The 16,983-nt window shown below is 48.6% G+C and overlaps 1 protein-coding gene across 3 annotated transcripts in view; it reads left to right on the forward strand.

The window, feature by feature from the left end:
* The window catches only part of CHST13 (carbohydrate sulfotransferase 13), a 68,082-nt gene that overhangs the window by 23,519 nt on the left and 27,580 nt on the right, over positions 1 to 16,983 (forward strand). For 2 of the 3 annotated variants that reach the window (XM_076346398.1, XM_076346399.1), the window contains one exon: positions 9,582 to 9,714. Coding sequence is in view for 1 of the 3 variants with exons in the window: in XM_076346397.1 (XP_076202512.1) it covers positions 11,828 to 11,921 (94 nt within the window). In the remaining 2 variants the exon portion in view is untranslated. Of the gene's footprint in view, positions 1 to 9,581; positions 9,715 to 11,827; positions 11,922 to 16,983 lie in introns of those variants that run through there. The other variant, XM_076346397.1, reaches the window with a different exon arrangement.

Below are 16,983 nucleotides of genomic sequence, written 5' to 3' on the forward strand. Positions count from 1 at the left end.
ATGGAGCCAGAGTTTATATTCTGGGCCAGCCATATTTCTAGATAATGGATAATCATGGTTCCCGCTCATTGATTATCTTACTGCTCAGTTACAGCTCCTTTGCTGGGCAGCACGAAGCTTTTCCACATGGTCTGTGGGCATCATTAAAAAGTGACATGAGCTTGGTGCTTTCAGCCCAGAGGGATTTTATCCCCCGTAGGCACAGGGCTGATGCACAGCAGCAGCCACTGGATCTCACCAGCTTCGTGGTGCAAAAGGGAGCTCTGAACTGGGGGCCTCAGCCTCCACACACCATGCAAGCTTGAATGACGGCCATGTTGCAGTACTGTACTGATTTATATTTCATTCAGAGCATGTCCTTCTCTGCCATCCCTGCAATCTGAGCAGCACTTTTTTATTTCCTCATTAGTTATTAGGTATTCCTAGTCTTGCTTCGATAAAACCAGGAGGCTGGGGGTGGCTTTACTCCCCCATCTCATGTTTGGGCGAACCCTCTGAAGGACTGGAGGACTGCAGTACTGAATTGTTGGGCAGGGGCATTTCAGGGCATAAGCCACAGAGAGGCTGACTGAAGCACTTTGTTCAAGCTCCTCCACTCTGTTAGCCCCAGGATGCCAAATGGAAGTAAACCAGAGCAAGCTTCAGTGCAGTTCTCATAGCTTCAGGTTTTAAACATTGCAACATATGCCTGAGCTATCCTGTACTGTGTCCGGCTGGTGTTTTCTGAACATGCCCCCATTGAAAGAGATAATCATGTTTTGTTTAAATTCATTTCTGAAGTTTGAAAACCAATTTCTTTTTAAGACTGCCCAGTTCACTGAATGGAACCTCTGCATAGTAGCATATTCAGTTTCTGCTGTAACCTGCTACTGTAGCTGTAGCTTTAACCGCAGGAATAACAGCCAAAAAAAAAACCCTACTATTTGCTTCATTTTTTTCTAATTTTTTTTTCAATGACACTGGCTGCACTGTTGGAAAGAAGGTTTGGGGAAGGCATATGACTGTGCTTTCTTCCTCAGCTGAGAAAGGCATTTGAATTCTCTCTGGCTTTGCTGAAATCACAGTATTGCTGAGAACATCTGTAGAAAAGAATTAGCTTTTTCTCTCCCCGCCTCACTGAAAGCAAACTTCAGAGAAGGTCAGGCTCGTGGGTCTTTCTGTGGATTATTTTAGCAACACTGAAAAGGGTAGAGCCCGTCTCATTGCAACCAGCTGGAAATACAGCAACTGCTTAAAAAGTACAGGAGCTAGCTGCCATCGATATTTAGATTTGGTAGCAGTCAGACTGTTCTTTAACATTTTCAGCAGTGCTAACATTACAAGCCAAGAGCTCTGCGAGAAGTCTGGCCATGCCCTGAGCAGTGCAGAGCATCAGTAACTCAGCCAGACAGACTATCTGCGCTTAAACGGGAGGTCACCTTGCAGGTCATACTAGTACCTCCTCCAGGGTCACCTGTGGTAGGGTGGAGAGGCATATTCTCACTGGGCTGCAACTGCCTTGATGATCTTAAAGGTCTCTTCCAACCTAAATGATTCTATGATTCTAAAAGCATTTGGAAACGAAGGCTGGGACTCACAGGCTTATGTTTCCGGGAGTATGTGATGCAGAAACTCATGAACCATCACTCCATGGTTAATATCTGCAAGAAGAGGCTAAGGCATTACCTGCAAACCTTTGATCTAAGTTGTTTGGGCTGCATTCTGCAGGGCTACTCGGGCTGTTTCTCCTGAATTAATGGTGGTAATAATAAGAGCTCCAGCTGCAAATCCAATGCCCTGTCCCCTTCTGTCTACAATGGACTGTGCAAACACTGGACCAAAGTCCTTGTTTGAAAGATTTCTTTATAAAAGAGAGGAGCCAGCCGGCTGGGCTTTCTCTGCAGTGGCTCAGAGACTTGGAATGTCTTTCTCCACTCCATACTAAGCTGATTTGGTAACTTTCCAGGACTAAACTTCTTGCAAAAGACACCTCTGGATAGAGTTTCTGGAGGAGGCAGACACCATGCCTCCTAGATATGCCTCCTAGATGTCCTGGGTAGGTGGCTGTCTGATTTTAGCAGTGCTGGGGTTTATTAATGCAGACATAATTCAATTAGGGCACCCAGAGGATTGGAGAAAAGCCTTTATTATTTTTAGTCTAAATAAAAATAGTATCTCAGGCTTCCTAGAATATTGAAAACACGGAGAGTCATGGACAATTGCTGGACAAAGAATATTTATATGCTTTTTCAGCCAGGGTTTCCATGACATAGAAGCTGTTTAGATTGGATTTAACCATCCCTGTCATGTCTGGGCATATGCAATTAGTTCTCTATGCTTAAAATTGCAGTAACAAACCTGGGTTTGACTTTGTGGCAGTACATGCAGGGTACAGCCTCACAAATGGTATTTAGATGATGATGATTATTTTAAGCGTACCCCTTCAGTAAACAAGAAACTCTGTTTTAGTTATGAGGGAATGTTTCAGCAGCACTAAAGGAACCAAAAGACTCATCTAAACATCGTCAGTGAAGTCAGTACCTAAGTCATGCCGGTTTCTTTGAAAACACTGCTCCATTCGTTGTCTTCTTTAATTCTCCTCTTCCTCCAGGGCCAGGCTGCTTCGTTGTATGGAGTCTCAACAATGTCAGTATTTCTGGATGGTCTGGTTATGCTGTCAGGATATGGGGTGCTGAAGGGAGAAGGGACAGACCTGCCCAAGCTTCCCTGATGCAAGAGGGACAAGAACATACGGGACCTCTGTCCCTGCCTATAAGAAGGTTTTAAGGAGAAAGGGAACTTTCTCAGCATGCTCATTCTGTGGTTGAGGAGACTTTTACAGCACTGCTCTGACCACTGATGGCAATTTATGTTGTTATTTACAGGCTGGGGGTTTTTTCCTTCCCTTTGTATTTGGAGCCACTTCAGATGGATGTGTGTGTAATAGCAGCAAAGTGAATGCTGCAGGGAAGAGAGCACTCTCCAGCACGCAATGCCCCGCCAGGCTGAGGAGCTGCTTCGTTTGGCCATGGGCACTTCTCACCATGGTACACCCCCTCACCCCACTCTCAGGGATAAATTTGCCTTTGATGAGACCTAGGGAGTTGGAGAATGAAACACTCCAGATGACAATCTTGTGCTCGTTGCTGCTATGCTAAGAAAGGGGACTTTCCAGACGAGATACTTAAACTAGGGTCTCTCTCTAGTGCTATATCTTGGCTGTGGGCTGGTTGGATATAGAAGATCACATGACCAGATCATTTGGTCCTGGGGTTCTGGTCATGAACAAGCCAATGTAAATAGGTCGAAGTCCAGGAAATAGGACTTTTCACAGAAATTTCTGAGCAGTCTTTGCTACCTGCTCTGCTCCTAAGATACCAGGCTCGTCTGTGCTATTGAGTCACATGCTTCCAAGCAAATAAAGCCCAGCCTAGAATAATCTGTTTTATACCTTTTGTGAAGGTATGAAAGCATGCTGTTAACAAATTTCTTTCTATCAAATGTATGTATAGACTTCCTGGACATGGTCCCTCAGCTGGGATAAAAATGAATACAGTCTCTGAGCAAATGCTTACAGCAGCCAAAGACCTGGCTTTTTCATTACAGGCTTCAAACTAACAATTCTGGGCTTGCAAATGCATCAGCAAAGGCGCTGTGCCTGTGAGGGCAAACACTCCCTCCCTCCCTCTTAGTTATCACCAGTTTCAGCCAAATGGTTTAAAGAGTACAGTGCTCAAATTGCCCTGAAATATGGAGAGATCTCCTGATGGCACCTCCAAGCCCCTGTTTCCCCATTTTGGGAATCTTTTGCATGCAAACTGTGCCCAGGCTCCAAGGAGAGAATTTCTTGTTCTGACATGCTGGAACCATGGTAGCAAGGTCAGCACGCAGTGCAGGTCTTGTGCCCATCTCACCTGCCACTGCTGGAGAGATCCAATAGGACCTGAATGCAGACAGAGGCTTAACAGATCAAGGACTGCAAGCACTGGCCTCCCAAATACCCTAGCAAGGTCATGACAAATTACTGTGAGGTTTGGTGTTACCCGGTAATGCAGACTCCCCACTGTGTTCCCCCCAGTTGTAGATGGTAGGAAACCAAGACGCAGGCTAGTTTCTCCTGTTCTAGAAGAGCTTCAGGGGAAGAGGTAATAAAACTCAACTCATTGGGTCTTGATGCTTTGCAAAGTATTTGAGAGTTAGCCACTATGCCAAATAAACGTCTTCCCTTCCTTAGCCTTTGCCTGCCTCACCCAAGGGATTTCTGAATGGTAAAAGGCTTTCCTGGGGACCAAGGCAGGAACCCCCACAGGAGAGGAGGGCTGTCACAAGCCTCTCCCATCGTCTACTCCAAATGCAAACTGTGCTCCTGATAGCATGCCTGCAAAATAGGTGTCTCTGTGTCCATGTGCATGAAAACAGCTCTTCTCACCACCCCACAGAGTAAAGAGTGTGTACAGTGAGTGTTTATTTCATGAAGGGGTTTCGAAACAAACTTTGGACAGATGTCAGCCACTTCTCCTGGTGCACAGCTGGGAGGCATCGCGATGTTACACTGAGCGCAGTGAAAGGGAGCTCGGTGGTGTGCTCATGTGGCTTTTACTGGTTTTAGACATTCATTGGTGTAACAAAAGCTGGCAGCCCCTCCACTGCCTGTTACTTGGCTTCAGTACCGTGGGTATCTTGTTTGCGATGCTACAATACTCGAAACAAAGAGATCTGTGTGCATGCTCTGCTTTCCTAGAAGCTAACAGCAGCTCCCAGAGGCAGGCTGCCTGGCTATTGTTTATGTGGATGCTCTCCGGCACTAGTGCCACCAGACTACCCAGTCAAAACACGCTGGCATGCATGTGGCATTTCTGTTCACCAGTCTGAGCCCAGCCATTTCCACCAGGGGAAGCACCACATCCCCAGAGAGGATGTCCCGGTCCTGGTGTGGATCTGGCCATCATGAGAAGGGCCTGCTTTCTTTGGGGAAGACTGGCCATGACTTGTTTTTAATCCCAAACTCAGGCAGTAGGGCAGTGCTTGTAATCCCCCAGGGACTTAAATATTGCTGTGCCGCACTGTGAGGTGATGCAGCAAGGCGCAGGCTGCAGTCAGGCTTTTCTGTCTGTTCAAAAAATTACAGGCTTGGGTCCTTGAGAGCCCATCCTGCCCTGAGGGATTTGGGTATATAACTACAGGAATATTTGTATTTCTTTTTCCCCACAACAGCACTTGGTGTTATTTGTTGGGATTTGCATCACAAGATAAGAATAAGACAGCATGTTTTTACTAAATAGTGAATATTCAGTGGCCACTAATCCTAAGAAACCTGCAAGAGAAGGTAGTTTGGGTCCTACGAGAAGTCTGGCAATGTACCTGCTCTGAGTTAGGTATTTGTGAGCCAGGTAAAACCCTGTGGGCCCTGCCTCAGTAGTTTTTACCCTTCCCTTCAGAGCCCTCATGATGTTGCAGATACAGTTCTTCCTTGGAGGAGGCAACGTTAAGGAATGGGAGGGAGAAATTCCCACCTCCAGAGGGAAACTTGAAACACATGGTTTTCTTGCAAGACCTATTTGTCCTTGAAATGCTCAGACTCCTCTTTCCCAGCCACCATAACCAGACTGTAAAAAAGAGTACTGAGTATAGAGTCCAGAGAAGGGCAACAAGGCTGGTGAGGGGTCTGGAGAACAAGTCTTCTGAGGAGCGGCTGAGGGAACTGGGGTTGTTTAGCCTGGAGAAAAGGAGGCTGAGGGGAGACCTTATTGCGCTCTACAACTACCTGAGAGGAGGTTGTAGCGAGGTGGGGGTCGGTCTCTTCTCCCAGTAACTAGCAATAGGACAAGAGGAAATGGCCTCAAGTTGCGGCAGGGGAGGTTTAGATTGGATGTAAGGAAAAATTTCTTTACTGAAAGAGTGGTGAAACATTGGAACAGGCTGCCCAGGGACGTGGTTGAGTCCCCATCCCTGGAGGTATTTAAAAGACGAGTAGATGAGGCACTTAGGGACATGGTTTAGTGGGCATGGTGGTGTTGGGTCGACGGTTGGACTCGATGATCTTAGAGGTCTTTTCCAACCTCAATGATTCTATGATTCTATATGAGGCCCTGTTCTGTGCAAAGCCTTGCTTGCAGGAGATCTCTGTGGCACAACAGAAAAACTACTTCTCTCCATCTCCTCCCTCTGAATTGTGTTTCCTTGCGATGCAGGAGAAGCTATGTATTGAGTCGTCCACTGTGCACTGACATATGATGGGCAGGACCGTAGCGGTAGCTTGGTCCGGGGCTTTACAGGGTTCCTTTGAGCAGAAAGGTCATTAGCTGGCTCCCGCCTCAGCTGTGCAGCAACATTACAGCATGCCCTTCTCTTATATAACCCTGCATGTAGCTGTTACAGGGACGGCAGATAGAGCTGACCAGTTGCGGCCAGTGCTTTGGGCAGCAGGGAGAGAGGCTGCGGCTTTCTGCTGTGAATGTGCAAGAAACAGCAGAGCATGAAGCAAACGCCAACCGCAGGAGTCTTGCACTCCTAGTGGGAGGCTTGGCAGGTTTGCTGCTCTTGCTGGTGGAAGTAACTGGCGTTCCCAATGCTGCGGTAAGATCAAGGGCAATTGGCTTTCCAGTGTGTGTCTGTAAATCACATCTCTTCCTCATGCAAGCCTCTAAATCAGACATCAGCAGAGAACAAGCTCCCAGCTGGTAACAGTATATAAACTAATGAAATATAAATGCCTGGTACAAAAGGCAAACATGGTCCCTAGTTGCCACCACTGAATAAAATGGTTGATGGAAGTTTCCATCATACCAACAGCATTTCCAGTAGATGCAAGCGTTGCAGGCAGGGAGTAGTCCTCAGAGCCTGTAATTTGGTTTGCTCCCATCACCACTGGTGCTTTTAATAGAAAACAGCTGCTGCTTTTTTTTTCCTTTTTTTGCTTTTTTTTCCTTTTTCTTTTTTAATTGTGGCAGCAAGAAAGTTAAATGAATGATTTCTTGAAATCTATTTTGACAGAGGCTAGCATTTCATGATGAGAAGCGAGAGCGCAGTTTTTAGTTTCTTGGTCTCTAGGGAGATTTCCCAGGAGATAATTGCAAAAGGATCTGTGGGAAGTGACTAGCATTTTGTTTGGGAACAGAAAGGTCGGCAAGCTATGGAATTAGCCAGGTTACAATATTAACTACTCAGGACCGGATGCTCTTTGCACTGTTCTAACCCTTAGTACTTTTTTTCTGACAAGGTGTATGAACCTGCTTAATTTTAGGCAACGTACGCTGTCATACCCACCAAATCAGTGGGATTCCCCAGGGTGTGGAGTGTCTTTGGGATTGGCTGCTTACTCCCTGCCCTGTCCCCCTGAGACCAAGGAGATTTCTCAAGGCATCAGTGCTACCTTGTATGAACAAGTGGCAAAATCTGGCCATAGATTTAAAAGATGCACCAAACGTCTTGTTTTATTAGATATACTTTTAATTCTCCAGTTACCTCTCCAGAGGTATTTAATGTAAATTCTACCCTTTATCCAACCTGTTTCTCTTATATACTGAGCCTGCAAACATTTACTCCAGCACTTAATGGTAAAAAGTTCACCCCAGCGTGATTCTCTGCTGCTTTGAACTACAGCTGTTGTAAATCTGTGCAAAATGGGCATAAACACTAGTGTTTTGATTAAATAATACTTGAAAATCCACATTCTGCAGGTGAAAAGGACTACAGGAGATGGTGGAAAATCCATGCACTACTGGAGAAAGCAAGTATTCCAGCTTGGTGATATTAGCAGAATTGACCTTCCCTGGTTAATACAAAAATGTGGCAGAAACAGGTGCCCTGCTTGTCTTTCAGGACAAAACGTATTGGGTCCCAGCTATGACAAGGACGGTTCAGATAAGGTGGTAGGAAAACCTTTCGAGGGTTTGTAGAGCTGGAAGGAATTGCTTGGCAAGATCACGGGGTGTCCATCTCTGGGAAACTTTCAGAACAAACTGCACCTACATCTGCTCAAGTAGGGGATGAGCTGGGGCTTTGCAGGGTCCCTCTCAGCTGACACATTACAGTGATGCCATAAAATTTAAAACAAAGCATTGAGTATCAGGACACATTGGGGCTCGTAGGCATCCTGGAGGCAGGGTGATGTCTAATGCAGTGCTTAGAAAACAGAGAGGAGATTACCCACAGTCATTTCTGTGAGTAGCTCCCCAGATGTTGGTTTCTGAAGAAAGCCTGTACGGCATCAGTGTAATTCCCTACATATCTGCCCAAGCCTTTGCTACCTTGGTGAAATCTGGGGGCTCTGGCAGCAAACACAGCATGCACTGGTGCCTGGCCACCAGCAGATGGAGGTCTCACCAGCATGAAGCCAGGGTAAACTCTTCCCGTGGTATTCAGGCTCCAGAATTAAATGACTGGGTGCAAAAGCAGAAGATCCCCTAGAAAGGCTCCTTTTCACAGTAGCTGGAAAACCAGGACTTGGGGAGGAGTTCAACAGATTCCTCAGCTTCCATCTGAAACCAGCTGATGTTTAATTTCTATTCAACATGGTCATCAGACCAAAGCTTGGGCTTAATCTCACTCAGTGGCACCAAGGTCCTGGGAAACAGCAAGGCATTTGTGAGAAACCTGCTGAGAAGACAGTAACGAGCACTGCTAATGAGCAGGGAGGGAATCAAGCATGCACTGCACCAGAGGCACAGCATCTTCCTGCAGGCAAAAAGCACTCCCTCTTCACCTACAGGTCAGATGTAGTTCCAGGCCTTGGCAATAACAAATAATTTTCCCCCATGCCGTGTCATTAGTACCTTTTGACCATTATTCTCAGTGATCAATATTGCCTTTACAGTCATAAATAGCTCCAGCCATGGTCTGAACCCCATGGTGGGAGGCACCATGCAGGCAGGAAGCAGGGTGGCCCTTCCACGGGGAGTACACAGCCTGGCAGGGAAGGAGCCATTGCCAGTCTCTAGCAAATACTCATTTCTCAAGTCTTCAGATTAACCTGGCAAAGCGGCAGATTAAGAAAGCCAGGCTCAGTGCTCACCCGCAGAAAACTGCCACGCTCATTTCACATGTGCTGCTAAGTAGTTGTATTTTCATGTGCGCTTCACGCCTCAGTTATTCTCCAATCACTAGTGGGGCTTGGGAAGGGAGAGAGAGGGCTTCTCCCATGTAGGCTGAATCTGATGATTCCCTTAGAAATAAGCTTGGGATAATAATTTGGGAGTCTGAGAGCTTGAGCTTAATCCTCTGCCCTTCTATGCTTCTGTGGTGACCTCTCTTCTCAGGTAAGCACCAGCCACCATTGTCTGCCTTAGGGGCTGGGGTTGCTCTTTATTTTCTGTATCGTGGGGCTGCAGGGGAAGGGGGACGGGACGGTATGAGTCATCAGCATGTGGGACTGGGGAGGTTTCTCAGACACACAGAAATAGGCAACAGCAAAGCCCTGACCTCCCAGCAGCTAGTGTCATTGCCACCCAACAGCTCTTGCCACAATGTACCTCTTCCCCCTTGAAAATGTGTTTGTTCTTTTAAAAAGGGTGTTTTAGCATTGGAGCCGACCATATTTGCAGCTGAGTCCAAGTAGGATTCCTATAAAATCTTCATGGCGTGCTTCCCCTTACCTCATCTAGCCCTGCAGATCTGAACAACACGTTCACCTCGGACTGTTGGAAGACCAGCCTTGCATATCTGATGTGATCACAGATGGCCCCAGCCCTGCCCTCTGGGTATGAAATACAGACAGCAGTCAGCAGGACTTAACAGGTCAGTGTCTGAGTTTCAACTGGGATGTTTTATTGTATTTTCTTTTAAAGGAATGCCCAACTATGGGTGAAGTTTGGTCACTTGGCACTGTTTTTATTTCTTCTGCTGAACCCAGGGAAGTTGGGTTAAAGGGATTACTATTTTCCTTAGCTCCTCTGAGAGCCTTGGTCCAGGTTTTCCGGTGTTTCAGTACTGGGAGATGCAAATAGTGAAAAACTCACCTACTGTCGTGAGTGCACCCTCCGGCTCCTGAAAAGCTACTGGAGGGGGGCTCCCACTGCACAGGCTGGATATGCCTTCAGTCTCTGAACCTCACTCTGTTCCCTTGAGAGGTTGAAGGACAGCAGCTCCAGACGTCCCTTTTGCTGTAGTGGACGCCCAGAGAACTGCTCTGGTCTCCTCTAATGCTGACAAAACCCCCATGTCTTTATTCCCCTCTGAGGTTGTTGGAAGCCTCTTCAGAAACAAAAATAAAGGGAGGTCTCACTTTGTAGTGCATCCCCATTACAAGGGTAGTGCCTGTAAGCAGGTATCAAAATGTATTCACAGACACCAGTCCCTCCTCCCCACCTGGACTCAGCAGTCCCTTTGTCCCTGGAGTCTCTCAGCCCATCTTTGCATGTAAGGCAGATCCCAGCTCTTTGCACGCTGGCCAAGGGGAGCAAAATTCCTGCACCACTTGCAACGAAGCACAACCTGCATCTGCAGAGCCATTCCCAGCCAGCAGCCATCAACTCTCCCCTAGCACTGTCTGTCTCACTCCCCGGTGGCAGGGCTTACAGTCCCTCCCTGCACACATCTGACAGGCACAGGGCTCAGGAGCTGAGGTTATCTTTCCAACTGGTTACTGCAGATACTGGTGTGTCCTTGCAAGGAGGTGTAAGTATATTAGGGTCTCAGCTGTGGTCTCATTTCTATTGGCCCTCTCTAGACCATCCAACAGGGACTTTAAAGAGCTGTCTAATTCCATGGTGATAGCTCAGCTTGGCCTGCAAGGCACTGCTCAGGTGCTTATTTCATTCCAGCTTCCTTCACTGCAATGAATTCCTTCTCCTGGTTTACTGTGCCCTAAATGAGGGCAGAATGAAGCCCAACGTGCACACACACAGGCCTTCTTTGTCATTCTCAGTGGCTCCTCCTTGAGCTGTCCTCTTTTTCTTAAAGCTAAGTATTTTGGGGATGAAGAGAGAAGCAGTGATTGACTGTTGTCAGTGGGAATCCAGCTCTCAGCCTGACTTTCTAATTTGGCAAGTGGCCTTTGAGTAGATCTTGAGTGTTTTACAGAGGTGGGTCAACAGCATTACTGCAATTTCAAAACTGGGGCAACAGAAGCTCAGAGCTTGTTTTGCCTGCAATTACAGAGCCTGGAGGTTAGAGGACATGGTAAGAGAGCTTTGCGCTCTTGCTTTCCAAAAACATGCAGAGATTAGTAGAAAATTATGTCCTCCTTTTATATAGCTTTATTGCTTGAGTTAAAATTAGTCAGAAGCATTATTGCTTTCAGTTAAAGTCTGCGGGGCCAGCGGGTCAGCAAAAAAAAAAAAAAAAAAAAAAAAAGAGGAGGTATATTTTAAGGCCACAAAACTTTGTGATGCTTATGAAGTGCTGAACGTGCTGAGGAGAGTCATCAGGAAACTCCCGAGCCCTGCCAGCACATCAGTAACTCTCTCTTCCCCTGCGAGGAGTTTTAAAGCCATCACGGGAGTTCGGCAGGGAAGTGCGCGCTCCCGAGCGCCGGCAGGGAGCGGACACAGCACCGGGCGAGGAAACCCCCACCGGCACCGCGGCCCCCCGGCCCCGCCGCGGCTCCCCCCCCCCTCCCGCCGCCACCGCCGCTCGGCGGGGCTGGATGGGGCGAGCCGCGCCGCGGCCGCCGGGCGCCGAGCGCCAGCCCCGGCGCTGCGGGGCACTCGGGGGGCCAAGTTCCCCTTCCCGCGGCTGAGCCGCTCCGGTGTCACTTCCTGCCGGCGGCGGGGCGAGGCGAGGCGGCCCCGGCCGCGGCCGCGGAGCGGGGCGGAGCGCGGAGCGGCGCCCGGGGCGGTGCGGGGCCGGCGGGCGCTCGGCGGGCCCTGGCCGCGGGGCGCTGCGCTGCGCCGCCGAGCCGCGGCGGAGGATGCGGCGGAGCCGGGCGCCGCGGCTGGCGCTGGCCGCCTGCCTCGGCTCGTTCCTGCTGGTCGTCTTCTACTTCCAGAGCAGCCTCAACCCAGGTGGGTCCGCCGCGGCCCCGGCTCCGCGCCTCGGCGAGGGGTGCCCGCGCTCTCGGCGGGACCGCCGGCGGGCCCGGCCGGTCCGTGGGACGGATCGCGGGGGCAGGGCGCGGGCGTGCGGCGCCACGGAGCGGGTCGGGGTGCCGGGCACCGCCGTCAGCCCCTTGCTGGCTCCTAAAATCACGTCGGCGTCGGCGAGAGCCGGTCTGGTCCAGAGGGGCCGATCCACGGGGGAGTTTAAGTTCGGCTCAGCCGGTGAACTCGCCCGGAGATGGCACATTTCTCGGCTGGGACCATTGAACTTCGCTGTTGTGTTTGCTTGCAACGTGCGACCGACTTACCATCACAGCGCTGCTGTTCTGCAATGAAATTCGTATTTCACTTTTAAAGCAGGCTTCTTTTGGGTGACTGTCCCGTTCAGCGTCCCTGCGTTCAGTGAAAGCGGGGCATGAAATCGTGTACGACTTCGTGCGCTCCCTCTGAGGCTGTGCTGGGGTTCGGACAGATAGAGGAGCTGCTCTGTTCCACAAGTGCCTGTTTCACACCCACGGTCGCTAAAAGTCCTGGGGAATCTGGTTGAATTACTCAAGGGACCTCTTTAGTGTGTGCTGTTAGAAATATCTTCCACATTGGAAAACAATTCAGTAATAACAGAACTAAAATATCAACAGTTTTGTACTGGAGGGGTTATTTATTTCCCTGCCTGCTTTCTGCTCTTTTGGGGAAATTAGCTCCTCTTTCCTAAGAGCCGTTATTGGGTAATTCCTGTAGTTTTAACAATGTACTAATGTTTTCTGATTACAGCAGCAATCCATCAATGGGGCCTTTAAAGTTACATCTTAAAATTCCGAAGACTGATTTGACTGAAATGTTAGTGGAATTTTATCAGTGTGGACTAAATGAAATGCGATTTTCCTTTTACAGGGGCTGCTCCATCACTTTAATGTGTTTTTTTCTAAAAATAAAAAAAGGCTTAACTTGTTGGATGAATAAGATTGAAGAGGAGTTAGGTTTCGGCAAGCATTTGTTATTTCTAGAAGAGCATGTGAAGTTTGTCAAATGAATTCAGTAATCCCAGAAGACCGCAATCAGTATTGTATTCCTTAGTAACTTTTTTTTAAAGAAACGATATATACATCTTATTTTAGTATTGGGACTGTTCAGTAAAAAGTGCAGCACTGAATCGGCTCTAATCTCCAGGGCTCCTAACAGAGACGTGATTGCATTTTACATTGGATTCGCTTTCTAGTATTTGACTGGAAAATGCGGCTCTTTTCAGGACTCTGGTTTTCAAAAGGAGACTTCTGCGTGTCTGAGTCAGCAGAACTTTCTGTGCTTACTTGACTTTAATCCCTTGCATGATCTCAACACAGTTCCACGCAGAGTTCCCGTCAGGTCAGAGCGAACCAGGTGACGATAATGGTGATGGCATCTCATGAAGAGTTTGGGGGATTTCAGGATCTGGAACACTCCCTTGAGAGACGCTGGCCAGCTGAGGCTTTGGGAAATGCAACACCCCTAATAGGCTGCAGATCTGTTGCCTTGATATGGGGCAAGTGTGATTTTTGAAGGGTCCTGTGATAGGTCTGGGGTAGGGATCCTGACCTGGTGCAAACCAGTGGTGTTTGTCACTCAGAGGAAGCCCGTTTGCGAGGATGGTGAACACCCTTGGCAGGTTTGCCCCTTAAGGTTCACAAAAGAGGTGAATTAAAGTGATATTCATGTTCTCTAAAATCTGGTTATTTTCTAGCCACATAGTTGTCTCCCTGGGTCCAGCCTTCATTTTTGTGCCATTTCTTTCCCTTATTATTTTTCAGTTTACAGGTTTTCGTTTCCTCTTCAGTTCTGTGAAAAACTCACACTAGCAGAGGAAAGGTCATTACCATATACAGAAAAGAAGCAAGCTAAAAATTGCTTCTTTTTTTTTTTATCCCAAAGGAAAGCAAACAGAGGCCAATTACTTGAATTTTAGAAGTTACTAGTTACAATGATAGGTAAACAATTTGCAGACGAAAATGTCATCTTTAAAGTGATGGTTGCCTTGAGGTTATTTGGAGTTCTCGTTGTCTGGTGTCATTTGGTTTCTATATAATAATGAAGAAAAATGCTAGAAAAGGCAGCAGTGCTATGAGTGTCCCCTGGGAGCAGGCAGATCCTTTTCTCTGTCTTTAGCAGGATTCGGCAGGTCGCCTTTCCTGGGCCACCCACAGTCCATTACGTGTAACGTGCTGAATTAATCCTTGCTAACAGCACATAGAGATCGAACCATCCTGTGAGCAGGACAAGGAATACAACATGGGAAGAACGATGATATAACCAGAAACCTTTAAGTTTGAGAGTGCTAAGGGCTCACTCATCTCAGAGAGCAGGAATTAACTCCTCCATTTGCATTTCCCACTTTTAACTCCGTCCGTGCAGTTGTGCGCTGGAGCGGTTTGCACTGAACTCCACGGCTGTGCTGAAATAAGGCTTTCTTGTTCTGCCCTAGGAACACCCACACACCAGCGTGTGCTGAAATAACTCTGCTCCTAAATGCCACTGAGTTGGTTATTTTGGTGCTGGGCTGAATTTGTTTGTACTGAAGTCAGCGGCAGAATCCCCCGTTGTACCTCCTGGAGGCAGAAAGGGGCTTGGGTGTGTTTGCCAATCTCACTGGCACTCAGGAGAGGTGAGACAAGTCTCAGTGCTCCTCTGGGAGAGCATCCGCGTGTGGGTTTGTGTGCTTCAGCATGTGCTGACTTCATATTCCCCGTTGTTTTATGTTGGCTTTCCTTGCCTCTGGCTGTACCAGTGAGCGGTCACGGGGGGCTGTAGTCCTTGTTCTCCCCGGCTGTGGGGTGCAGCTGCACCCATGGACTGTCCCCTGCTCACTTCAAGTCAGTGATGACCTGTCTGTCCTGTTGGCCTTCAGTTGTCTCACTCCAGGCCACATGGCCAGGGGCAGAATATCTGCATTGCAGGGAGGTACTAAGGTGGTGCCGAGCACACTGTCAGGTGAAGTTTACAAAGACTGCCATAGTGGGTAGTTATGGGGTTTGGCTGGAGCAGTCATCTTTCAGCATCTCCAAGTCCTTCTGCATCTGGACTGGTGATGTGGGCAGGTATGCTCAGCTCCTGGGCAAACCTCACGTGATCTCAGTTTGGTGCCGGGTGTGACGTGGTCCATCAGGGGGACTTGGTTGTACTGGTGTCAACCCACAGCCATCCAGGAGAGATCCCGCCTGGCCTCGGCATGATTGTCATCCATCTTCTGTGTTGATCTTCCTCTGCTGTCTCCTCCAGGGATGGTGCATTGTTAGTGGTGGCTAATGTTGACTTCTGCACACTGTACATTTTCTGCATAGAGAAGGAGGGAATAAGCAGTGGGGCTCTAAGACCGTTGTTTCATCTAACTCCAGTCGTAGCATGTCTAGACTGGCACAGCAGTAAATGCTGGAGGCTGCTGATCCTTGTCTACATCAAAGCTTTGGTCACTGCCGTTCTCAGGGGAACCGCACTGATTTTAGCAACAGTGGGGGAGCTGGGGATGACTATGCTAGTACAGATGTGGGGCAGAGAGAAGGGAGAACATCTGAAGGAGGCAGAGGGAGGTGAGTGGCAGGTGGTAAGGCCCTGTCTTCATCAGCGTCTGTGGTTTCTGCAGACCTTAATTGAAAGTGCTGTGGGGCCACCCCAGTGGTAGGTGTTTTGGGGAAACCGTGAGTAGGCAAAACGTACTGACATCCAGAGAGCGGGCAGTTTTCAGGCTGCTAGTGAGGGGCCAGAGGGTTGTGTGCATGAACTTGCAGTCTCCTAAGCAGTTAATAAGCAGCTCCTCCATCCCAAAAGCACGTATTTCCTAACGAGAGGTGACTGGGTGCTACATGAAGCATTTTACATAATCTTCCCCCTCTCGAGGCTTCTATCTCTGACCAGTGTTATTTGAGAACAAATCCCCTTGCAGTCTCAGAGTGTTTGGAGGAAGAGGCACCTTTGGGAGCCTGAGGCAAGGAGGGAGGGTGAGATCATTCATCTGATCCCAAGAGACCCTTGCGTAAGAGCTGGGCTATTCTGGTCTTGCCCCATCCTTCCTGTGTCCAGTCCAGTGACTTGTGCATGCTGGAGGTGAGTGGGGGGGACAAAGGCAGACCTTGCACAGAGGCAGCCAGTGGGACGGGGACTGCGCCACCTCCTGTTGTTTCTAGTTAGTTCCAGCACTGAATCACCTTCTCCCATAAGAAAGAAGGAAAAAAATTCAGTCTCAAAATGCTGCTTTATTTCTGCTCCGGTTCTGTCCGACTGCAGCATCCAGCTGTTGCTTCTTACATCTTTTTAGCAGCACTTGCTTAATACTGGCTTCTGCCCTCCCCATGTTCTTTCACGACCTGCTATCAGCATGGGTTGTTGGATTTCCACGGGGCTTTGCGGGTTAGACGTACTCAGCCTTTGATCTGACTGTCACAATGAGAGATACCAGAACCAGGATCGTAGTAGCGCCCAGGTTGTGATACCACTCCAGAAAGGTTTGCGAGCAGGGAAGCAGCAAGGTCCCTCGCTCCATCCTTATCTGCTCCTGCACCAACCAGTTGGATCTCCTCTGGGCACTGATAGAGCAAAGCCTCCTCCAGCTACTCCCGGAGTGGAGATACCACTTCACCAGCCCAAGAGAGGAGGACTGGGGTGTTACAGGAGGATGAGCAGCCATGTCAGAAGCCACACCACCAGCATGTAGCACATATCACAGGCAGGAAACTGTGCCTCATCATTCTGGCGTGGTTAGCAGTCCTCTGATGTGCCAAGCTGGATATGGAAGATACCCATTGCCACCACGCTCTGCCAGCTTTGGGATGGTTTCTGTTGCCCAGCCCAGCATCTCTCAGCACCAGCAGGTCCTGGAGAAGCTCTTGCTACTGATCTTTGCAAATCTGGCCTTTCAAGTTTTCTGAGCTATGCATCCAAAGTCAGTGGTTGCTCTTGTGAACTGTCAGTCAGCTCCGACCTTGCACCTGAAGATTTGTCCCTTCGGGGGGGGGGACAAATTATTATAGAGATTATAGTGATAGAGATTATAGAGATTATAAGT

This window comes from Aptenodytes patagonicus, chromosome 8 (genome assembly GCF_965638725.1).
Source record: "Aptenodytes patagonicus chromosome 8, bAptPat1.pri.cur, whole genome shotgun sequence".
NCBI classification, from domain to species: domain Eukaryota; kingdom Metazoa; phylum Chordata; class Aves; order Sphenisciformes; family Spheniscidae; genus Aptenodytes; species Aptenodytes patagonicus.